The sequence below is a fragment of the Oncorhynchus masou genome, chromosome 10 (genome assembly GCF_036934945.1).
Source record: "Oncorhynchus masou masou isolate Uvic2021 chromosome 10, UVic_Omas_1.1, whole genome shotgun sequence".
In the NCBI taxonomy this organism is placed as follows: domain Eukaryota; kingdom Metazoa; phylum Chordata; class Actinopteri; order Salmoniformes; family Salmonidae; genus Oncorhynchus; species Oncorhynchus masou.
Window position 1 is genome coordinate 42,977,882 of NC_088221.1, and position 25,936 is coordinate 43,003,817.

Genomic DNA, 25,936 nt, shown 5'->3' on the forward strand with positions numbered 1-25,936 from the left:
TTGAATTCTAAATAAATCACAGACAATGTCACCAGCAAAGCACCCCCACCCCATCACACCTCCTCCTCCTTGCTTCACGGTGGGAACCACATATGCAGAGATCATCCGTTCACCTACTCTGCATCTCACAAAGACACCGCGGTTGGAACCAACAATCTCAAATTTGAACTCAACAGGCCAAAGGACAGATTTCCACTGGTCTAATGTTCATTGCTCATGTTTCTTGGCCCAAGCAAGTCTCTTCTTCTTATTGGTGTCCTTTAGTAGTAGTTTCTTTGCAGCAGTTTGACCATGAAGGCCTGATTCACACAGTCTCCTCTGAACAGTTGATGTTGAGATGTATCTGTTACTTGAACTCCGTGAAGCATTTATTTGGGCTGCAATCTGAGATGCAGTTAACTCTAATGAACTTATCCTCTGCAGCAGAGGTAACTCTGGGTCTTCCTTTCCTGTGGCGGTCCTCATGAGAGCCAGTTTCATCATAGCTATAATGAATACTCAGGGAGAAAAAGGTATAGATTCACGTGCAGAGCGCGGCAGGTGTTTATTTCGCCTTCGCAGAAGGCAGGAATCGTGGTCACAGGCAGATAATGATCATACAGAGGTAGGCAACCAGGCAGGTGAATCAAAACTAGGACTGAAGGCTATAGCTGGTTCTCACAAATGAGCTTGGAAAAGGCTTAGTAGAGTCAAAATGAACAATTCCTCACAAAGGCACAAAAATAATGAACTGAACTAAATAAGGAGCTGATGAGACCAGGTGAGTAACTAAAACAGGTGAAAACATTGAACAAAAATTAAAGACAGGGCTACGTTCAAGAACACAATGAAACAGAACACAAGGTTGACTAAGAAAATAAATACAGAACCTTACAATAGCGCTTGATGGTTTTTGTGACTTTACATGAAGAAACAATCAAAGTTCTTGTTCTTGCCATAATATGGACTTGGTCTTTTACCAAGTAGTGCTATCTTCTGTATACCACTCCTACCTTGTCACAACAAAACTGATTGGCTCAAATGCATTAAGGACAGGAATTCCACAAATGAACTTTTAACAAGGCAAACCTTTTAATTGAAATGCATTCCAGGTGATTACCTCATGAAGCTGGTTGAGAGAATGCCAAGAGTGTGCAAAGCTTTCATCAAGGCAAACGGTGGCTACTTTGAATAAAATATTTTTGATTTGTTTAACACTTTTTCGGTTTCGACATGATTCCATTTGTGTTATTTCATGGTTTTGATGTCTTCACTACTATCCTACAATGAAAGAGTAAACATAAAGAAAAACGCTGGATTGAGTAGGTGTGTCCAAACTTTTGACTGGTAATGTATATATACAATATGTGTGTATATATATATATATATATATATATATATATATATATATATATATATATATATATATATATATAATGAGAGATAGATTCATAGATTTAGAGAGAGAGTGTCTGGGCTCGATTTAATATATAGATGCACTCAAAACAAGGATAATTTGTCCTATTGGGTTTGTTTTTCAACTGAAATCAATGCAAAATATGGAGCACCTCATCGTCATACTAAAAATAGCATTAGCGTGAAATCGATGGCTAACCTGCAGCCAAGAGCAAAATCCATTTAGTTAAGTGAATTCAGGTCAACATCACAGAGCAAATGAAAAGCCCAAATTGATCGTGGCAGTTATTTTGGCAGTTTATTACAGAACAAAGGAATTGTTTAAAGACCCAACGGTGGAAAGTATATGTGCAGAATGGCTGCCTTTCATAGGGCATTAGTTTCAGTCCAGGTTTGTAACCGGTAGCGTTGTTTGTTCTGAGAAAAGACTGTGATGTGTTTGTGGTGTGTTTGTGGTGCTGTAACAGTTCTATACAGCTAGAGATGGACCGGCCAGGTAGAATCACACAGGAGGCGGCTGACTGCTACACAACTGCTCCTACATTTGCATATTAATTGACCCGTATTCACTCCAAACAGGAATAAATATCTATCTACAGTAGTCCATGACTCTACAGAATGATCAAACTAAATCCTCCCTCTGTACTCAGTACTCTGCCTCTTATTTTCTCTTTCATCTGCTCATGTGGGTTGATCATCAGTCACTCCTTTGTATTTTTCTTGTAATCCTTTCCGTGTGAGGACATCATCCTTCTGTCTGATTTGGCCTTTGTTTCTAAAGGCTTCGGCTTTCCTTCAGCCACCATGTGAAGGAACCATTTTGAGAGTTTTCTATCTTTAACTTCCTCCAGTCTTGTGAATAGGCTATGCAAAGGAAGACTATTTGGCTTTTTCTGTGTATGCTATGCATGTCTAAAACTGTTTGTGTAAGTGTGTGTGAGGGGGCCGGTATGGAACCGGTAGGGATCCGGTAGGGAGCTTGTAGGGAGATGGTAGGGGGCCGGTAGGGGCCTTGAACATTTATCTAGAGGATTGACATGTGCTCAGGCAGGCCACAGATGGCTGCGTAACGGGAGGGAGGAAACGAGGGCGGGAGAGAGGAAAGGAGGGAAAGAGGAAAGGAGGCAAGGAAAGAGGAAAGGAGGGAAGGAGATAGGAAAGGAAGGAAGGAGAGAGGAAAGGAGGGAGGGAGGGAGGGAGTAAAGCAAGGAAGGAGTAAAGGAAGGAGGGAGGAAAGGAGGGAGAGAGGAAATGAGGGAGGGGGGAAATGAAGGAGGGAGTAAAGGAAGGAGGGAGGAAAGGAGGAATAGAAGAGAGAAAGGAGGGAGGAAAGGAGGGAGAGAATAAAGCAAGGAGGGAGTAAAGGAAGGCGGGAGGAAAGGAGGGAGGGAGGGAGGAAAGGAAGGAGGGAGGGAGGAAAGGAAGGAGGGAGTAAAGGAAGGAGGGAGGAAAGGAGGGAGAGAGGAAAGGAGAGAGGGAGGAAATGAGGGAGAGAGGAAAGGAAGGAGGGAGTAAAGGAAGGAGGGAGGAAAGGAAGGAGAGCGGAAAGGAAGGAGGGAGTAAAGGAAGGAGGGAGGAAAGGAGGGAGAGAGGAAAGCAGAGGGGGAGGAAATGAGGTAGAGAGGAAAGGAAGGAGGGAGGAAAGGAAGGAGGGAGTAAAGGAAGGAGGGAGGAAAGAAGGGAGAGAGTAAAGCAGGGAGGGAGAAAAGCAGGGAGGGAGTAAGGGGAAAGGTGGGCCGTCTGGATGCCGGAGTAAATCTTTCTCTTGCTCTCTCTTTCTTATTTCTCAATCCTTTTCTCCAGGTCAGACCCCCTAGATAAATTTCAGCTCAGGACCCCCTAGATAAATGGGAGTTTAATTCAATTAGAGGCAGGCTACTGTTTCTGCCTCACGGCAGGCACCACCCCATTCCTCCTGGCTGTTATACCCCTGACGTTCACACACACACACGCACACGCACACGCACACGCACACGCACACGCACACACACACACACACACACACACACACACACACACACACACACACACACACACACACACACACACACACACACACACACACACACACACACACACACACACACACCACACATCTTGTAAAGCCTCCTGTCTACTTTGCCAGCTGATAAACAATGCAACAGCTACTGTATGGGAAACATCTCCATTTCACTTCCCTGCGAGGTAGTTACGGTATTATGGCAAATCATTCATACTGTTGGCTATTTCCATGTAACATTCTCAGGAAATAATATCACACCTTTATTTCCCACCTTCCTGTGTGTGGAAAATCCCTACCTGTCTGCCTGGGATTATCATTAGATGGATGTTGGACCACTTCCAGCCTGCAGTCGCTAAGGCAGACACCTCATTTCCACAGTGTTCAGACCACGCTTCCTGACCTACTCACTCCCCTTCCCCTCCCCCTCACCTTCCCCCTCCCCTGCCCCGCCCCTCCCCCCTCACCTGCCACTCCACCTCCCCCTCCCCGCCCCTCCCCCTCACCTGCCCCTCCACCTTCCCCCTTACCTCCCCCTCCCTCTCCCCCTCCCTCTCCCCCTCACCTGCCCCTCCACCTTCCCCTCCCCTTTCCCCTCCAGTTGTTCGCTCAGGTGATCTGCACCGCTCACAGGCAGAGGGAGAGAGAGAGAGAGAGAAAAGAGAGAGAGGTAGAACAGAGAGAGCAGTTTTCCTCCGGTAGCTTCCACCTCATCTCTCATTATCCAGGCAGTGGTAGCGGCAGACAGGAGAGAGAGGAGAGCGTGCGGATCACCTGGAGCCAGCAGTAGACCTGAAACATGTCTATTTATTTTTATGATCATATCAAACACATATCAAATATGTCTTTTTTCATGGAAGAGCCGCACAGAGAAAGGAAGAGAGATAGAGAGAAAGAGACTGTATGGAGTAGATACTAGCGCCTCATGGCATATGCAAGGGCTCTGTCTTATGTGTCTGTTGAACTGCGGGGCTGTTTAAAATGGACGACGAGGAAGGAAGCCTCCCTCAGGAGAGGAGAGGGCAGGTGTGGTCTCTGCAGAGCCTGAGGACGCGCTGTGGGACAGGCGATGATGTGGACAGGGTTATCTTTTACGGAATTAATATGATATGTGACAGGTATGGTATGCACCTGTTAGTTAGCACATTTACATGCTCATCAAAGGCATTTAGCTCATATTGAAACAAGCAGTTGTAGCTAATAGTCTTGATACTGGGATGTCTGTTTCATAGGATTTAGTGGATTTGTACTGTATTCAAATTATGATGGGGTTTATTTAAGTATTTTAAACTGGGTGGTTAGAGCCCTGAATACTGATTGGCTGACAGCCATTGTAAATCAGACCGTATACCACGGGTATGACAAAACATTTACTTTTACTGCTCTAATTACTTTGATAACCAGTTTATAACAGCAATAAGGCACCTTGGGGGGTTTGTGGTGTATGGCCAATATACCACAGCTAAGGGCTGTGTCCAGGCACTCCGTGATGCGTCACGCAGAGGAACAGCCCTTAGCCGTGGTATATTGGCCATACACCACACGCCCTCAAGCCTCATTGCTTAAATAAGCCACAAGAGGCTGTGCTGTATAATGAATACAGTCACAGGTTCAGCCTGACGTTTTTTTTTTTTTAAACAATGAATTATATATTTTCATTAGAACGTTAATTTGATAAGTCAATTCATACAATTTTATTCTTCCACCAGAAAATAACCAAAATCTGGTTGTTAGTTATTTTGGTCATGTTGCTACAGACGCGAGCCAGTCATTAATTCTTGTTGCATAGTTGCTATGCAACAGGTCACGTCGTCCATTCTAAACAAATTGGTTGCTATGCAGGCTGGACAGCTAATGTTCGTGTCACTAGCTAGCTCGCCAACTTCAGCTAACTCAGTCACGTCAAACAATGAACCTAGCTGCATTTTTTGTTTGTTAGAGCTTTCATTCAATTGGGATTTTTACTTGGATATGTCGATGATACATGACCTTGATGCGTGATTTCGACTTGCTCAAAAAAAAGTTGTCTCGTCTGGGCACCGTTCACTCTATGTACGGTACTAACTTATTACAGAGATCACAATTCTAAAGTGAAACATTGTTTCTGAGTTCAGACACAGAACATATTAGAACTTATATTAACCCCCCGCTGTACCAAACTAAATGCTAGGCTTATATTAACCCCCTGTTGTACCAACTAAATGCTAGGCTTATATTAACCCCCCCGCTGTACCAAACTAAATACTAGGCTTATATTAACCCCCCGCTGTACCAAACTAAATACTAGGCTTATATTAACACCCCGCTGTACCAAACTAAATACTAGGCTTATATTAACCCCCTGTTGTACCAAACTAAATACTAGGCTTATATTAACCCCCTGCTGTACCAAACTAAATGCTAGGCTTATATTAACACCCCGCTGTACCAAACTAAATACTAGGCTTATATTAACCCCCTGTTGTACCAAACTAGATACTAGGCATATATTAACCCCCTGCTGTACCAAACTAAATACTAGGCTTATATTAACCCCCTGTTGTACCAAACTAGATACTAGGCTTATATTAACCCCCTGTTGTACCAAACTAAATACTAGGCATATATTAACCCCCTGCTGTACCAAACTAAATACTAGGCTTATATTAACCCCCTGCTGTACCAAACTAAATACTAGGCATATATTAACCCCCTGCTGTACCAAACTAAATGCTAGGCTTATATTAACCCCCTGCTGTACCAAACTAAATGCTAGGCTTATATTAACCCCCTGCTGTACCAAACTAAATGCTAGGTTTATATTAAACCCGCTGTAACAAACTAAATGCGAGGCTTATATTAACCCCCTGCTGTACCAAACTAAATGCTAGGTTTATATTAAACCCGCTGTAACAAACTAAATGCGAGGCTTATATTAACCCCCTGCTGTACCAAACTAATTACTAGGCTGGAAGCAAGGGGAAATAACGTTTGAGTTGAGATAAACATGATATTATGATTGAGACATCATTTTCAGATGGAACTGTTAACAGGTGTAGGTGTGTCTGTGACGGCCAACACGGCACGGCTTGGAACGCTGCTTACGGGGCGAGGGTCTCTTTTTTTATGGGACAAATAGTAAAGATGTCACGTAACAGTAGAAATTAATGACCTTATATTATCTGACAGTCAAAAAAAAATCACAAAAATGTGGGCTACCTGTGCATGTTCATCCACTCCGAAATAACTCCAGCATCCAAACAGTGCACTGCGTGTGCTCTTGCGACATTTGATTAATGTCAATGGACATCTGTTAACAAAACACCAGAAAGTGTTCCTAATGACGTTCGGTGATTGCGTCTTGCTGACAAATTGACTGTCTTTGTAGTCGGAACACATGAAATTGAGGCCGGAAAAAAAAAACGTCATTGTCAGTCACCCAAACATACAGTTCATTTACTAGCCTAGGCTACAGTGTGTATTACCATGAGCTTTAAATAGGCATACTTGTAGCCAGTGATCTAGCCTAGTGTGTTAAATAAAAGGCTAAACTCTGATTGCAGGTCGTGGTGAGAAAAATGTACACTCCCTATACTTTCAATGCAAATTTCTGAAAAAAGTGGGTAAACAGCGTTTATCTGTATTTACCCTCCATTAGGCTTGCACCACTGCTGGTAGCCTACCATCTCAGCCGAGGCAATTTTACACAATATGAACACACACATGTTTCAGAAAAAAATGCTTATCTCGAGAAACAAAACAACTGGGAACTCGAAAATCTAGCTGGATGGATTGGATGCGCGTTGATGTCTAGTTGTCTAATGATATTGTCGACCATCATCAGCTGATCCAGGAAAGAAAACACATTTTGATAGAAAATAATAAAGTTAAATAGATGGTTGACTTCTTGTGGCCATGGAGAACACCAATACCCACACACACCTGAAAAACAAAGAAATGAGCGCTCTGAGCTGACTGAGAAAAGCAAACAATGATAAAATAACGGATAAATCTAATGAATTTGATTAAACTAATAGGCTATTTTGGAAAATCTATGCTTTTAAGGGAGCTCAGTTAAGGCTGAAATTCAGCACTACTGAGTGGACAGCGCCTCCTCTATAGAATTTGCACCATTCATGGACAGGGAGACGGTTTGTGCAGCCATGTATAAATAAATGGGTTAAACCATTATAGAGAGGCGGGGGTGCTTTTATTTTAAAAATAACCACTTCCTTTTAAAGAAATAGGTGAATGGTTAAATTAAGATTATTTAGAGACCTCCAAAAGTTTGACTCGGAGCTCATGTCTCATTCAGGGGAGCTGAGTAAGAGAGGGAGAGTGAGAGGCAGACACAGAGAGGGAGAGAGAAGGTGAGAAAATAGAGAGAGAGAGGGACAGAGAGGGAGAGAGGCAGACAGAGAGAGGGAGAGAGAGAGAGGGAGAAGCAGAGAGAGAGAAGCAGAGAGAGAGAGAGTGAGAGAGTAGCAGAGAGAGTGAGGGGGAGAGAGGGGGAGACAGAGAGGCAGAAAGAGAGGGGGAGAGAGAGAGGCAGAGAGAGTCAGGGAGACAGAGAGCAGCAGAGAGAGAGAGGGAGAGAGAGCAGCAGAGGGAGCGAGAGAGAGGGACAGAGAGCGGGAGAGGCAGAGAGAGAGAGAGCGGTCTGATGAAAATAGCAAGCGTTGTTGCTGCTTTGTTTCGGGATCCTTGAATGAGCACAATGAATCGATCGATGGATAGGTGACGGGCGGAGACAATGGATCTCTGTGAGTTCAGCAGGTCGGAACGGCGGCGTTCCACACACACAATGGAGGTGCGACAAGACGGAGCGAAGGGTGGCGCTCCATCAAAGATGTCACGGGAGACAAAGCACACTCACTCCCTGGCTCTCTCTGTGGCAGAGTTGTTATAACTCCCTTTATCCTCAAACCTACAGAAAACGCTTTGCTAACTACCATCAAGAGTAATGGCAGCTTGTACGTATAGGTAGCATTTCTAAAGTAATTTCCAACCAGAACTATTGATTTGGAGACACACAGCAACTGAGATCCCAGCCTGTATCAATCAATCAAATGTATTTATAAAGCCCTTTTCACAAAGTGCTGTACAGAAACCCAGTCTAAAACTCCAAACAGCAAGCTATGCAGATGTAGAAGCACGTGGCGAGGAAAAACTCCCTAGAAAGGCAGGAACCCAGGAAGGAACCTAGAGAGGAACCCAGCTCTGTATCCTTTAGCCTGTAGCTTTAGTCCTGTAACATCTGCCACACTACTAGACCATGTGACCATGGAGACAAACAGTTCAATCAATTGCTTTTTGTTTGGGAGGTTACTGAATTTTCTTCGTTCGCCTACCGCCTAACGCCCACCGCAACACAGATACAAAACAGCCACACACAGGCCAAGTAACTGAGCAACATAAGTAAAGTAACAAACAAACAGTCGTCTTCGTGTTTTTCCCCGCAAACATTTATCTTTGTTGGCCGGTGAGTTATTCTAAGAATGGGAAGCATGCATCTTTCTCTCTCTTTTTCCAGGAAGAAATGAGTTGAATAATATCCTTTTCTAAAGTAAATGTGCCTACATATTTTCTGTGGCATCATAACACGCTCAAGTCTAGATGGCAAAAACACAATTTCTTAAGTGGATAGGATGCTAGCTGGTCTTTTCACTGGTCTTTCCCAAACTGCTCTTAGCTCAGAATACATTTTTTTTTAAAGGGTCATATATTGCATTCAGCGAAAAGGCAAATCCACTGCTGTTGCTGTAGTGGCGGGACTAAAGAAGGGAGGGTGTGTGAGGGTGAGCGCGAGGTTAAGCTGTTCAATGAAATCATATTATATCCAACATATACCTAGACCACACAACGTGTTTTCATGTCTCACTTCTCAGCCTTTTCTTTCTCTCCATCTCTCTTTCTTTTCTTTTTTGATTGGAGAGGGCATTACCCTGTCTGAACTCCCCCTAAATCCTTGTGGTCACACCTCTTATTAAAGAGGGTTTTGTCCCACGCCCTACACCCCCCTCCGCTGCTCTTGGAATTCAGCCCGGGTCAGCAGATTTCAGCCCACCCCACCGTGCTTACCCTTTTTAATTTGCACCTGTTGTGCAGTTGTCCAGGAGGCAAGTGCCGAACCATACAGTCAGACAAAGATCATATTATGAACAGATATGCAATGCCTAATCTCCATGTTCCCAAAGGGGAAAAGTGAAAAAAAAATATATACATTTTTTATTCTCTTCCATGGGAACGTGTGCGGGAATGGTATGCCATTGGGATGTAAGGGTTTATGGTTTCCAAAAACTGTTGAGGGGAACCAAATAATATCCCCAAACAAGCAATTGACTTCAAAAACACATCATTTTAAGCCACTTCCCATTCGCTATCTGGAGTTGGCAGCGCCCTCCAGAGATAACGGGCATGAAAGCTTTGCAAAATATTGCTTTATTAGGCAGAACAGAATTACACAGAACTCAAAATGAACCTGAACATTGTGCTCTATTTTCTATCCCTGAGGGCCCCATTTCCTGCGCCCAGTTCCCATGATGTCATGGCTTTTACATTTTGTTATAGTATTTGTTCCCACCTCCCTCTTTTTCTTTTGGGCCTATGTCTGCTTTTCTCATGCACCTTTATCAGAGTATTTTTCATCTCCACCAAAGTGGACATATTTCTAGTTTACCGTGAAGGCCCTTGAGTTCAGCCTGAATCACATTTTTATCAAGGTTCAGGGATGTAATATTATAAGCTGTCCATTTGGTTCCTAGGTTGTCTGGTCTGTATAAAAAGCTCCCCAAACTATTCAAAGCAGGAAAGCGACTTTCTCCTTCCTACCATCAGAACCGAGTTAGGCGGATGTTGTTTTAGAAACCTAACAGGGTCTCTTTGTTTGTGTCTTGCAGTGCTGACATATGAGAATGTGGTGGAGATGAGCTCTGAGACAGACGAGGATGACAAGAAGCTGCTCTCAGAGGAGAATGGCCTGACCAATGGGCAGGAGGGTGGTATCCCTGCCGGAGGCAGCGTGCCTAACCTGGAGGCATCACCCAGGGTGGGCCACGCCCTGCTCTCCTACAGGGGTGGAACAGAGGGATCAGAGGGCAGAGACGGACGGCAGAGCCACCACCACGCCTGCCGCCTGGGAGACAACCAACACAGACACCTCAATGGGACTGGTGAGTGATCTGATCAGGTCAACACCTGCACAGTATAAATCAGTAGCCTATATCAATCCAATGCATTTATACAACCCTTTTTTTACTTCAGCATTTTTTACAAAGTGCTTTGACAGTAAATCAATCAACACACCTCACTTATGTATATCAATTACAGAACTCATAATAATACAGTATATTCACCTCTTCAGTTTCTGCTAAAATAGTTGGAGCCTGGGAAATGGCTTTGTTCTCTACTCTGTCTATTTTTTCAATTTCCGGATCTCTGTGAGGTTGACAGGAGATTGTAAAGATTAACACAGTGCTCTATTCTAGTGAGACGTGTTGCTGCTGAAATACAGTCAGCCATTTAGCTGCTTCACAGGTTCACATCGCAAAACCACCTCCCTCGCTCCCATACTCATCTCTGTATCACTGTTCACACCCTCTAGCACCTCTGACCTCTGACCTTTCTCTGTCCCCTCTTTGCTCTCCTTCTCTCTTTTGTCTTGGTTTTGTTAAAGCACTGTCTCATCAATGTTTCTCTCTCTGTTGTCTTGGCTCGGTAAAAGCATTGTCTCCTCATTGGTTTCACATACATTCAGAGGAATAAAGTCAACTCCAAACAGTTCAATATTCTCAAGGTCTCGGCAGAGGAGAATGTCACAATATTTTAGTTCAATATATGAAGCGGTGAAACAGCCAGCCTTTCATTCTCATTGACCCATAATTGTAACTCATATAATTAGACTCAGTTTAGTGGACTGTGACCCACAGAGCCTCAAACTACAGGATATAGGCAGAGCTACCAATGATAAGCAAGTAGCGCATGTAAAACCTGTCAACCCACCCTCTCTCTCTTTCTCTTTTGCTCCCTCTCCATTCCCCCCTCTCCTTCCAACTCATCGGCATCAGTGACAGGACAACTGGTGTCGCCAGGGCCGCAAAGACAAATACTTTTAATTAGAAGCCAAACGGGATCGTTAAAGAGGGAGCCAGGATTTTGCAGGACTCATTAACATCCCTAAATGAAATTCTGAGCTTTATGACGCCCATTTATATGCTTAATAGTCCCACCATTCTGTGGCCGCCTGACAGATACAGAGTGCAGAGAAAAACTCATGCGAGACACCCAGTTTTTCTTTTTTTTTTTTTTAAATGGACCTGCGCTGACTATCCGTCTCTGTTAATGACTTGGTGGCGAGCTGCGCTGCTGAATTGGGAAATATGAGGGACTGGGAAATAGTTTTAGAAAATTTGAACCCGGTCCAAAACGAAATGTAAATGAAAAGAGCCTTGATATGGGGAGCATATGTGTATAGAATAATTATTATCACGATCATTATAAGAAAGCTGTAAAACGAAATCAATGACAGATTAGCACATCTGCTACAGTCCATTATAGCTAATGCTAACCTAGCTATTTGCTGAATGATTTGATTTGAATTCAACTGGCATTTGACATTTATATGTAAACTGATGAAAGATGAGAGATAGACAACCCACATATTTGTTATATTCATTTCACTCAGGTAACAGATGTAAAGGACTCGGGTGTTACTTCAAGGTACTGAGTCACATCGAGAATGCACAAAGGATTAAATCAAGATTTACCACAAAAATAACAGAAATGCTCATTTACTGTACACGCCATCTTGCCTCTGCCTCTCTAGGGGAAAAAAGACCACTGAGTGAAAAACACAAAGAGTCTCCATTTTATAGTTCAGATTTCGTATACAGTGCAAGTAGTACTGTAAGTGTAGTGAAGGAGGGGCCTACTGCAAATAGAATGAAACTTGAGAACAGTGTCTAGATTCTAGGACAGACACAGGGCGTGACTCACATGTCTTTGTCCTTACTCTGGAACCCACAAAAAGCCCCATGTTGGCTGAATGCAACTCATTCTGTAAAGTCTGGCAGTGATTCTGAAGTTGAGGCGAAGGGAAGCAACACTTGCTTTCCCGATCAGGAGAGGCATGCATTTTTGCAGTTGTTCTCTGAAACATGCAGCACCACCATTTTATCTGCGTGGTGCTGGGGAGAAACATTGTGGGGAGAAGTGTGAGACCTCGCTTCTTGATTACATTTGATTTTGGAATTATGAGAAAGAAAATAGTTTTCATCCACAATATTTAGAAATTGAAGTAGGATAGCTACCTGCTAATTCCCATACATTCTACATTCTAGCTGCCTATCGACTATAAACATTGATCCTATGTTAACATGTTCTCAGTAGGTTGTGCATAGTACCTTGTGACTCATTTGACTCATAGCAAGACTATTTTGGTATAAAAAGGCAACAGCATCAGGTTTCTGTATGACACATTGCTCATGAGGAAGGAAGTTTTGAAAAGTAACCTGCTGTAAATGAAAGAGGGAGGGGTGAATCTGGTTGTTGTCCCCCCCCCCTCGCTGCAGCGTGCAGGCAGGGGTGTTGTATATCCCTCCTTTGAAGAGGGAAAGCGTATGATTCTTGTGACTCCTGTTGAGGAGTCACATGACTGGGGCCAGGAGGAACAAACACAATGGGCACAGTGTATGTACACCCCTCGCCTGCCTGTCCCTCATTATCAGGAAAATACATTCATATTACAGGCCGTGGCTGAATGGAAAGAGGTACTTAACTGAATTGTCAGGGTAGCATGTGCATTCTAGTTGACTTTGCCTCGAGTGTTAAACCATGGTCATACTTCAGTTTATTGAGTGCTGTGTTAGCCACAGTTGATTGTCTGATTTTGAGCCCTTTTCTCCTCTCCTTCATAGATGAAAGGAAGGATGAATATGATCCCTTGGGGCCAGAGGGGCCTCTTCACTCTGTAGGAAGTGGTACAGGTGACTTCCACCCTCTTTATTGAACTTTTATTTAACTAGGGAAGTCAGTTAAGAATAAATTCGTATTTACAATGACGGCCTACCCCGGCCAATGACGCTGGGCAAATGTGTGCTGCCCTATGGGAGTCCCAATCACGGCTGGTTGTGATACAGCCTGCAATCGAACCAGGGTCTGTAGTGGCGCCTCTGGCACTGAGATGCAGTGACTTAGACCGCTGCGCCACTCAGGAGCCCCATATATATATTTGCAAAAGAAAATATGGGGGATTGGAAATGATGCAGACACATACATTGAAGCTACAATCTGTCTGCAATATTAAAACTGATCTACCCCCTAAAAGAAAATAAATAAATATATATAACACACTAGGAAGAGACATGATTATAACCCCTTGTAGAAGGTGATATACCTAATAGGAAACACATACACACAGTCAAGGGCCACGAGAGATAATGCAAAGCAAACATTTGCAGGTTTGAGTGAGAGTGCAGCACAAATCACATCTAGCTACAAAATTGAATTTTGACCGAAATCTCATTTGTTTGATTCATGGACTTTCAAATTGGTTTAAAATTGTAGTTTGTCCTGGCAGTGAATCACAATGTGTGTGCAGTTAAGCATTTTTATCAACACAATCTTGCCTAAAGTAACTTCAAGGGATCCAAGCCTCTTGGGGACAGTTCAGTGTCCTTCGTTTTAAGGATATTTTCAACAACAAAAATATACACAGTATCTGTGTCACAGCTGCACACAACACATAAGCCAATAGCAAACAGTATTGATCCTACGACAAATAAATGTAACCACACTAACTGCCCTGATTTGTTAAATCAGCTGATGAATACATTAGACACCTGATGTACCATTACACCTACACTGACTGTTTGGCAGATATAGCCTCATCTTCTTACTCATAATCAAATCTCTGCTTTAAATTATGTAGAGAGAGAATTCTAAGTGAGATCTGTAAACCAGAAAATCTAATTGCAACTTAAACCAATTACCCGTTACACTAGGAAATATTTAAGTTAAAATGTCTAAAAGCTTTAAAATGGGTTGTGAACATCACTTAATGATGAAATTATCTCTTATTTTTCTTTGTCGAGGCCATTACATGGCATCATTATCGGTAACTTAAATGTATACTCCCCTCTAAGTAGTGGCGTAATGCTTCCCTCCCCCAGTGTCCTTCATCACATTTAGAGACCAGTCTGTTTCCCTGTGTGGCCAATATAATGTAGCTGTGCAGCACATCCGAAAATGGGGGAAGCAGAATGGAGACCGACCAATGTTCTCATTTGTCTTGCTCTCTCTTCTTCTCTAACTCTCCTCCTCCTCCTCCTCCCCCTCCCCATCTCCTCCTCCTCCCCATCCCCCTCTCCATCCTCATCTCCTCCTCCTCCCCCTCTCCTCCACCTCCCCCTCCCCCTCTCCATCCTCCTCCTCATCTTATACAGTTAATGGAATGGATGAGGTGTCAGAGCTTGACGACTACTTCACTAAGTGTAGTAAACTGGAGGAGAGTGACAGCCTCTCGGCCAGCATCGCTGAATACCTCCAGCGTGGTGACACCGCCATCATTTACCCAGAAGCCCCAGAGGAAGTGACACGACTCGGAACTCCCGAAACCATTGGGCAAGACGAAAATGAAAACGGTGAGAATCCATAAAATCTATTTGACAGTTCATCTCTGATTATTTGCAGTCTTAGAAGCTGAATTAAAGGCCTTCCACCCTATGCCTTTGTCCCCAATAGTGTTACTGACAGACTTTTATGGGTAGTCTGTGTTCAAGTGTAAGCTGATGGTGACTCTACATAGAGTCTTTGTGAAGCAGAGATAATCATGTTGCTTGTTGCACTTCCTCTGTTTACAACCTGGGCATACTGCCCATCAAGCTCTACTGGCTGACCTTATGACAACGCCTCCTCCTTCCCCCTATACAGAACTGTCACCTGGGACAGATGCTTTCACCCAACTGTTGACCTGTCCTTACTGCGACCGGGGCTACAAGCGGCTGACATCGCTCAAGGAGCACATCAAGTACCGCCATGAGAAGAATGAGGAGAGCATACCCTGCCCACTGTGCAGCGACACCTTCTCACACCGAACACTGCTGGAGAGACATATGGCCATGCACAAGCCAGGGATCGATCAGGTAAGACAGACAGACAGGCAGGCAGGCAGACAGACAGACAGACAGGCAGGCAGGCAGGCAGGCAGACAGACAGACAGACAGACAGGCAGGCAGGCAGGCAGGCAGGCAGGCAGGCAGGCAGGCAGACAGACAGACAGACAGACAGACAGACAGACAGACAGACAGACAGACAGGGGGTGATGTTTTTCTGTTTTTCTTTTACTATTTTCTTTCATCATCTCATTTCCTTCATACTGTTGTGTCGTTGTGTGGGTCGATCAACGATCTGGGTGAAACACACAGTATCATTTTAGGTCACTGCCCATCACTCATTTATTTTTCCTTTTAAGATTTGTGTTAATTGTAATGGCTTCCTCATGGTGACTGGATGCTTTTTTCTTCTACATGGAGAATCTTATTCTCTTGAGTGAATTAGTATTCTCCTTTCCTCTTCCTGTCATCCTCTACTCCTCTCACATTAAACAAGTTAATTCAGACCCCCACACTGCCTCAGACCCCCACACAGCTTCAGACCCCCACACTGCCTCAGACCCCCACACGGCTTCAGACCCCCACACTGCCTCAGACCCCCACACAGCTTCAGACCCCCACACAGCTTCAGACCCCCACACTGCCTCAGACCCCCACACAGCTTCAGACCCCCACACAGCTTCAGACCCCCACACGGCTTCAGACCCCCACACGGCTTCAGACCCCCACACGGCTTCAGACCCCCACACTGCCTCAGACCCCCACACTGCCTCAGACCCCCACACTGCCTCAGACCCCCACACAGCTTGTTCACAGCTGTATTGTGTTGCGTCTTCCTTTAGTGAGGCCTGTGTGGGATGTGCTAGCATATTGCCTTCCTCAGGCTATCTGACTTTTTACATCAGCTGTTGCTAGAAGTGGACCAGATTTGATTAGAAATGAGCACTCATATAGTAGCAGAGATTTGGACCATTTCCTATGTTTCAATACGCAGTTCTTTCACTGAGCATAGCGTTTATGAAGTACCAGTTTTATAGATAGGTAAACAGAAGCAGCACTGTCACTTTATTCCTAGTTATTTGTACATGTCTACCTCAATTACCTCGTACCCCTGCACGTCGACTTGGTACTGGTACCCCGTGTATATAGCCTAGTAATCGTTACTATAAGGGCACAAGGCAAGACCCAAATGCAAACACGAGGCAGATGGCAGAGCTACACTATTTATTCTAATAAAGGGAGGAGGCAAAGGCAGGTCGGGGACAGGCGAGAGTTCATAAACCAGGTCAGAGTCCAAACAGCACCAGACGATAGGCAGTCTCGAGGTCAGGCCAGGCAGGGGTCAGAAATCAGATCCGTGTTCAAAACAGTACAAGGGGATAGGCAGGCTGGTAGTCAGAACATGCAGAGTGGTCAGGCAGGCGGGTTCGGAGTCAGGACAGGCAAGGGTTGAAACCAGGAGGACTAGAAACAAACAGCGACTGGAAAAGATCGGGGTTGTCTTGTTAAACCAGACGAACTGGCACAGAGACAGGAAACACAGGGATATATACACCGGGGATAACAAGCGACACCTGGAGGGGGGTGGAGACAATCACAAGGACAGGTGAACCAGATCAGGGTGTGACAGTTACTGATTGTGTATTTAAATATGACTTTTTTTAAATACGTGTTTCAGTCTTCTATTTCTTGATTGTCTTTCTCTCTGCGTTGTTTGGGCCCATCAGTAAGCTTTTCATTGTTAGTCTACACTTGTTGTTTACCAATTCGTGTGATGGATAAAGTTGTATTTTGATTTTAACCAGGGAATCAGTACAAAGTACAACCATTTACAACCAGCAATTTGTAAACATAAAGACCAAAAACCAAAAGTATAGGCCTTTGTTTCTGTCATAAAACAGAACCTACAACTGTCTCTTATGACGGACCATGCAAATAAGCAGTGGAATCATTACAATTGTCCAATTATAGTGGTGATAATAGTCAGATTTCCTTAAATAAGCACCCTCCTTCCTCCCGGAGTCCCCCTCCACCCCCTCACCTGACCACCCCCCTTCAGACTGGCTTAAATGAGAGCAGATGGTATTTCCCCCAGTGATCTGGAGTATCATAATCTTCAAATGACTTTAAGTGTTTGTTTAGTTCTGTACTTCCTCTCCAGTTAAAAGAGTTAAAGAAGGGATCTTATGGAAGGTCATTATGACTAGGCTACCTTAGTGCACCGGACTGTGGAGGGATTTCCATTTGAGTGCTACTGAGTGCTATTGGTGCAAACATGTGAATTGTGCTACTCTGCTTATCCTCTGTGTGCAATGGAATTTATTTTTAGCATGGGGTAATTGTTCACACATTTAGTTATGAAGGCAGGTTCTACCACATCAGTCATTGGCCCCATTTTTTCAGATCGCTAGCATTTTCACAATGTCGTCCCCTTCAAGCCTCATTCAGTAGTCTAACTCTAATCACATGCTCTAACCTGAAATGTCACTTGCTGCCATACATACACACATACACAAACACAATAACACACACCGATATATAGATTCTTCAGCAAGCATTAGTGAAAAGGGATTTTTTTTACATTGAAATTATACCATGAAAACCTCCCACATCTTTCTCATAAAGGTCTTTGTGGGGGCTTTATCTCTCTACATGCTGTTTTTATTTGTTATCTGCACTCATTTGAATTTCAGGAAATGCACCTACACTAAACAGTTACCTTTGAACAGAACACAAAAACTCAACCCACACACTATTCTCAAAATCGATTTATGAGTTCCTTGCACGCTTCATCATTTTTATTAAACCATTTCAGATGTAAAACCCTCAAAACTACTTATGCAGTTAGATGTAGTTAATGTTTGTGACGGAGGGTTATTGTGTTGCAAGGTAGCCTACCGTTGAAGCTACGACAAATTCATTACATTCCTTCTCAAGGCCAACTACCTTGAAATCTCGCCCAGTGCCTGGTTCATTTGTGACTCCCACACTTACACAACACGTTTAGGTGGCACTGATGTGAAAACTCTATTTTCTATCTCCTCCACAGCCCCAGCTGCTGAGTGAAGGGGCTGGCAATCGCAAGTTCAAATGCACTGAGTGTGGAAAAGCCTTCAAATACAAGCATCACTTGAAGGAGCATCTTCGCATTCACAGCGGTAGGTACTAAAATGAGTCAAGCCAGCATCAGCCCACCATTTTAAAATGTCTTCATGTGACTGTGGCTAGATGACAGAGAGGGCTCATGCCATAAGAGTAAAATTGATAATGTTCCTTTTTGGCCTCTGTCAGTAAATGAGTCATTCTGTTTTATAATAGCTCACTGTTTCAGACCTGTTTTATAACTGACTAACTCCGCCATATGGATGAGGCCATAGCTCAAGAAGACAAGAGTTGAATAGACATGTAATAGAAATAGAAATTCAAATTTTCAAACTGAAAGAAATCTTCAGCTATTTCACTACCAGCCAATTGCAAGCATTCAAAATGGAGTAACTTGAGATTCATGTACCTGTTTATCGTTTATAGGCGAGAAACCATACGAGTGCTCCAACTGCAAGAAGCGCTTCTCACACTCCGGCTCCTACAGTTCCCACATCAGCAGCAAGAAGTGTGTCGGTCTGTTCTCCGTCAATGGACGAGTAAGTAATGGAGGAGGCAACGCCAAGGCTGGCTCCTCCCCTAACTCCACCGCCTCCTCCCCGGGAAGCCCCGCCATGGCTCTGCTCCGCCACAAGCTGGAGAACGGCCGCCCCATGGGGCTCCAAGACCAGCACGGCCACCTGGACATCAAGGCAGAGCCAATGGACTTAAATGACTACCGGCTACTGATGGCCTCCCAGTATGGCGTTGGAGGACCAGGGGGCTACATGAATGGAGCCTGCCGAGGAGGCAGCCCCCTGGGGGTCCACAGCTCATCCCAGAGCCCCCTGCAGCACCTGGGTGGAATGGGGTTGGACCTGCCCCTGCTGGGATACGGGTCCCTGGGGAACAACCTGAGCGAGGTGCAGAAGGTCCTCCAGATTGTGGACAACACGGTGTGTCGGCAAAGATGGATGGGAACCCAGAGGAGATCTCCAAGCTCAGGGCCTATATGAAGGAGCTGGGGGCTCAGATGGAGGAACAGAAGCTGGCCTTGTCCTCTCCGCGTGCCAGCTTCCAGGCGGTGGGCCATGGCAGCCCCACCAAGAGCATCATCGACTACACCCTGGAGAAGGTGAACGAGGCCAAGAGCCTGATCGATGACTCCAAGAGGCAGATCAACATGGACATAAAGAAGGAGAGGCTCAACCACTCGACGGATCATGAGGACAAGTCGCACCACAAAAGCCATCTGGTTCCATTCCTGCCGTTCTCCTGCCAGTTCTGCAAGGAGACCTTTCCAGGGCCCATCCCACTGCACCAACATGAGCGCTACCTTTGTAAGAAGAACGAGGAGATCAACCACCTTCAGCCCAGCGAGGACGTGTCTCTCAGCCACAGGGGATTGTTCCCCTCAGACCAGCAGGCCTCCCTGCTGTCCTCTCTTTCAGATAGGGGCGCCACCAGCCCCGCCAACCCCTTCAAGGACCACATGTCAGTGCTCAAGGCCTACTTCGCCATGAACACAGAACCCAACTCAGAGGAGTTGCTGAAGATCTCCATCGCAGTCGGCCTTCCGCAGGAGTTCGTAAAGGAGTGGTTCTCCCAGTGGAAGAATCAGCAGCAACAACAACAACACAACAAGGGCAATGCCAACCCCAGGAAGCAGTCACCGCCGCCAGAGCGGAGCAGTGCAGAGGAGCGCAGGCACCACAGGCTAACCAGGTCACCAATGTCCACGGCGCAACACGTGGACCGTATCATGGCACTCGCTGATTTACACGGTGGCAACACCAACGGTGACCGTGACGCTCTCCACAGACACTCAGAGGCCAACCAGTTTACAGCAAACAGGCAGACGGGTGACAAACCACTAGACCCCTTGAACCAACTTAGAAGCAGAACTCCATCTCCTCTAAATCTCTCCTCCACTTCTTCTAAAAACTCCCAGAGCAGCTCCTACACTCCAAACAGCCTGGCCTCTGAAGGGGACGGCCATGGGGGGGATGCACCGTTGGACCTTTCTCTGCCAAAACACATGATGAGCAACAGCATCTCACTGGGAGAAAAGAGTTCCGAACCAAACGGCGACGTCTCAGACTGCAACGGTGACCACCACCATTCCAGCCGGGAGCAGGGTACTGAGCCCATGGACTTGGCCCACATCAAGAAGGAATTCCTGGGCTCGGAGAGAGACAACAGAGGCAACCGCGGACACCAGATGGAGAAGAGTGTCAGCCCCATCTTTGGCATCAACCCCTTTGGTGGTGGTCACATGTACACATCTCTGCCCCCACATGGAGCATTCCCCCCGCCTAGCTTCATGCAGGCCCAGGCCAGCATCCCAGGCCTGAGGCCATACCCAGGGCTGGATCCAATGAGCTTCCTGCCCCACATGGCCTACACTTATGCAACTGGGGCGGCTACATTCGCTGAAATGCAACAGAGATCGAGGAAGTACCAACGGAAACCAGGTTTCCAGGTAAGCAAGCCCTTTTGTGGCTTCAGGTCCATTCACTAAAGTCCATTTTTAGTAAGAGCTTAACAATAAACATTTTGCCCTTTTAAATTAGTATCTAATGGATAAAGTTACACTCAACACCAAACAAATTAAATGTTTTAGATTAGTAAAAAAAAAAAATGTTAAAGTTGTGTTTTGTCAAATAATTTCCTGTAATTACATGAGTTTGCACTGTGGCTGTCTGATTTGTATATGCATCCAATCCACACATCAAATCCACAACACAGACTTAAAAAGCCCATATGTTCCCCTTTTTATTGTCTCCTCTCCTGGGCAGTAAGAAGGGTCTTACACAGGTCGTACGGATCGACCACTAAGCCCTGTCCAGACTTGGGATCAAACTCAGAGCAGAAGGTGTCTTTATTTTAGGTGACAGGTGTGGATTACTTACAAACAATTGAACAATATGCCTCTCTCATCTCATAGGGGGAGCTATTGGACGGCACTGTGGACTATCTGTCAGGCCTGGAGGACCTGACAGACGAATCCCTCCTCTCCCGGAAGAAGATTAAGAAGACAGAAAGTGGTATGTACGCGTGTGACTTGTGCGACAAAACATTCCAGAAGACCAGTTCCCTCCTAAGACACAAATATGAACACACAGGTATATAACATTTGGACAGTTGTTTTCTACCCCACCCTCCCTCTTTACCTTTGTGCCAGTCCCCATCCATGTTTTGTGTCATTTGAAAGCTGTTCTTTTTTGTTATTTCATCCTCTCTCACTTTTTTTCCCTTCTTGATCACGTCATTTTCCCCCCCACCAATCTTAATTGTTTTTTTCCTCTCGTCTTTCATAATTTCCATTATAATGTGTTCAGATCCATGAACTTTAACGTGTTCCTTTCTTATAGACAAGGGGTTTGGGAATAGTGGGCTGTTTGGATATGAAAGCAGTTACATAAACATTCAGTAACAGTAGAAGTGAGCATCACTGCATTCATCACAGACACCATAGTAGTAGTCAGTCTGACTCCAGGCATTCTAAATGACATCATCATATGGTCTCCAGAAGTAACAGGACCAGTGGCCATTTTTGGAAACAAACATTCTGCTTCAAGAGGGACTGTCTTTTTAAAGATCACGCTAGTATGTTAAGACACAGGGACATACAGTATATATACTGTGCCTTCAGTGACAGGGACGAGGATTACTGCGTTGACCCTGGTGGTATTTAACAGAATGACAGGGCGTATAGGAGGCTTGCCTGTGTGGCATGTTTGGTTATTGTTTTAAATGATCTTCAAAGATGTGACCTCTCCTCCTGGGGACTCCTCTCTTTCAGCATCCTGTAATGGAATGCCCCATGAGGAATTCTCTGTCTCCTCTATTTTTGTCCCACTGTAGGGGAGGTGGGGAGGGTGAGGGGTGGGGGGGGGCACTTAAAGTATGCCAACTATGGATGATGTCGCAGGCATTCCAAGGCTATCTGAGGATAGGAATCGCCTGTGTGTGTGTCTGTGTGTGTATGTGCATTCTGTTGCGTGGCTGCTCGCCTGTGTGTACTTTATGTGTATTGGCTTTCGTAGGATGGGAGGTGTTTGTGCATGTGCGCGTGGGATGTGCGCTTTGGAAGGGTGCTATTATATGGGCCAATTGAACTTGCATTTGAGAGGCCCATTTTGTCTAATAGAAGGGAATATATTTCCGGTAGCACTGCTGAGTTGTAGTAAACCTTTAGTGCGAGGAGCTGCATGTTGCGGGGAAGGGGAAGAGGGGCAAAGGGGGCTAGTGGTGTGAAGGTCCTCCTCCTATAAATATAACTGTCACACCATCACGTGAAGGATGCCTAATCCTACTCGTTTTAACCTGGACCTATGATGTCACGAGAACACGCTGTCACTGGTGCCAGGCTGCGCTTCAGTTTCACCTTGCTTGGTGTTCGAAACATCCGAGTTCACTGGCTTAGCTCGCTGCTCGCCGGCCCCGCCCATCATAGAGTGGTGAGGGGTTTTATTTCCACCTGACTCCCCACCGTGTTTTCTAGCAGCAACTAAATTTAGCTCTAAAGTTAGATTGTCAACCATAAATTGAGGTTCACTTTTAACGCTTTGTTTTGTTTTCTAAAATGTATTTGAGAAATGTACATGTATTTATTTGTACAATCACAACATTACTCATTCCTATCATTATTGTGTCCTATAATAATTTTCACCATGATGGAGGGAATGAAGAAGTCCGTAATGATGATATAAATTCTTTTACACTCAGTATGCACATAACATGATCAATACATTCTGTGTCAAGTCAGACTAAATTCACTCTAATTTTACATGTGTACTACGTGTCTGTTCTCCTGAATAACTGTTTATTTTCCCTTTGTGTTTTTCTGTGTTTCTAGGGAAGGGGACCATAGTAACACTGTAGTAACACCTCCTCTCCCCTGTCTCCTGTGTCTCCGCAGGAAAGCGACCACACCAGTGCACGATCTGTAAGAAGGCCTTCAAACATAAGCACCACCTCATCGAGCACTCTCGCCTGCACTCTGGAGAAAAGCCATACCAATGTGACAAGTGTGGCAAGCGCTTCTCTCACTCAGGTTCCTACTCCCAGCACATGAACCACCGCTACTCCTACTGCAAGAGGGAGGCCGAAGAGAGGGAGGCAGCTGAGAGGGAGGCGGAGGAGAGGGAAGCCTGGGACAAGGGCCAGGGCCCCATGGAGCCCACAGAGCTACTGATGAGGAGGGCCTACCTACAGGGTCTGGGGCCGTTGGGCTACTCAGACCCCGAGGACCAGCTGGAGGACGGGGGCGACACCATCCTGAGGGATGGCACGGAAGGAGGAATGAGGGGAGGACGAGGACAGAGGGAAGTGGACGAGACGTATGAGGAGGTGACAGACAGACGAGAGGCGGGAAGTTTCAGGGAAGGAGAGGACGAGGGTGACGGAAGGATGGAAACAGCGAGGGATGACGGAAGGATGGACACAGCGAGGGATGACGAGGGGAAAGATGCAACGCATTCGATGGATGACAGTTCAACAGAAGGGAAAAGAGACACCAAGTCAGACCATTAGGAAGCAGATTAAATCAATTCTGCAGTCAGTCAAAAAAAATATTGCAGAAAATATTTGTTGTGATGGTTTGTTTCATTTCCTTTTTCCATTCTTCCAGCAAACATGAAACTTGCTTTGTTTTCAGAAGGGCACTGCAGTGGCTAAGTCAAGCAACTTGTAGCTTCTCAGAAGCTCATAATGATGGACTCATGGAATGTGGTGACTGACTGCCACCATCAGAGTTGAGATGACAAGCTGGGTGGGATTATTTAAGAATCAACATTATGATGTAATAATGATTATCATTATAATAAACAAATTAAATGAAGCTGTCTTTAATGTACAGTGTTAAATAAGGCCTAAAAGCTGTGTGGTGCTATAATGTTGTTAACCCTTGTGTTTTATTGTGTTCATACCCCAAACCAGGAAATTGCACTCTGCCCCTTTAATCACTACAAAAACAATAAAAAACTATTTAAAAAACCCTATGTATATTTATACCGTGCTTGAAGACTTGGTAGCAGTCCGTCAGTGTTGTACTTTGTCTACTACTTACTGTGATGTCCTTGGTTCTACCCTCCCTTTTGCTCGGCAAACTAACCACACCATTTTTTGTCTTTATGTGAAGGAAACTTTAAACCTGTGTGATTTTGTCTTAAAATGGACTGGAATGAAATGACAGAATGAAATAGAGAATTGTGAAATACGAAGGGCTCCATATGACAGACAAGAGACTTAGTATGTTTTATTTTCTCAAGAGAAAGCCTTATATGCAAACCTTTTCACCTGTGCGTTTCTGCAAGTGCCATCCCTGTACAGTGTAAAAATCAGAGTTTACTTGTATTATCTTTGCTCTGGCTTCAGTATTAAATCAATATTTCACCTAGTTTTTCAAAGTACCTATGTCAGTATTAGCATCGATAGAGACAGCAGCTCGTTAGTTTACATGTTTGTGCAATTTTATGTATTTTTCATTACCTTTTTTCAGTATTACTTTTGTTTTTGTAGATTTTTTTTCCCAAGCATAAATTACATTTCAATCAAATTTTAAGATTGCCATTTTATTTATGTGACTCATTTTATATTTCCTAATTGTATTTATTTCATACTGTAGTGTACAGTATTATAGTTCCTCAACAAATATATTTTAGTAAAGGATTCTGTCATTGACTATTGGAGAAAATCATCAATAGAGAGCACTCTATGGTATTTGGAAAAACAGTCATTGTTAAAATTGTCAATTTTGTTCTTATCATTTTATTTCCTTTAAACTACTGGAAATTCAAAATTTGGGGAACTTTTGATACAATATTGTGAAAACACTGTATTTTTTGACAATAAAAAAATCCACTTTAGTCATCCAGGTAAAGAGATTAAGATAGAGGGGGTGTTGATGGAAAATTCCTAAAATGTCTTAAGTAGGCTATTATTGAATTTTTTATTTCTCTTGGAAATGACCTCGAATAAATGTAGCCAAAATAAATTTAAATAAAGCTGTGTTATTCTTCTTGTACTTGAATGACTTATATTTATTATCGATCGAACAGTGATCAGTTATACTTGCAAACATTTAGGAGTAGGCCTACAGCAGTCTCATCTCTATAGAATTTTTATTAAAGGTAAACTCAGCGATATGACGTAGGTGCAGAACAGCAAACTGGGTTTTTTTCCACTACAACCTAGAGCGTTGAAGTGCAAGGCTCAACTTCTCCCCTGTTTTAGTGCCCTGGCTACCATGCTGTACACAGCGTGAAGTGAATCCTTGCACAGATGCTGTGTGTGACTGTGTTGCATCATGCTCATCTCAATATATTGCTACCAGTGTTACTATTGGCAGTCCTCAATCCATGTTCAT

The 25,936-nt window shown here is 44.4% G+C and overlaps 1 protein-coding gene across 1 annotated transcript in view; it reads left to right on the forward strand.

Annotated features, from left to right (window-relative positions):
• LOC135547654 (zinc finger E-box-binding homeobox 2-like) overlaps positions 1-25,594 on the forward strand; it is an 86,959-nt gene extending 61,365 nt beyond the window's left edge. Inside the window, 8 exon segments of the mRNA XM_064976845.1 lie at positions 10,273-10,545; positions 14,815-15,012; positions 15,302-15,513; positions 18,533-18,641; positions 19,012-19,527; positions 19,530-21,046; positions 21,512-21,689; positions 23,489-25,594. Of these exon segments, the coding sequence (XP_064832917.1) occupies positions 10,273-10,545; positions 14,815-15,012; positions 15,302-15,513; positions 18,533-18,641; positions 19,012-19,527; positions 19,530-21,046; positions 21,512-21,689; positions 23,489-24,102 (3,617 nt within the window). The 3' untranslated portion in view covers positions 24,103-25,594.
• The last annotated feature ends 342 nt before the right edge of the window (positions 25,595-25,936 follow it).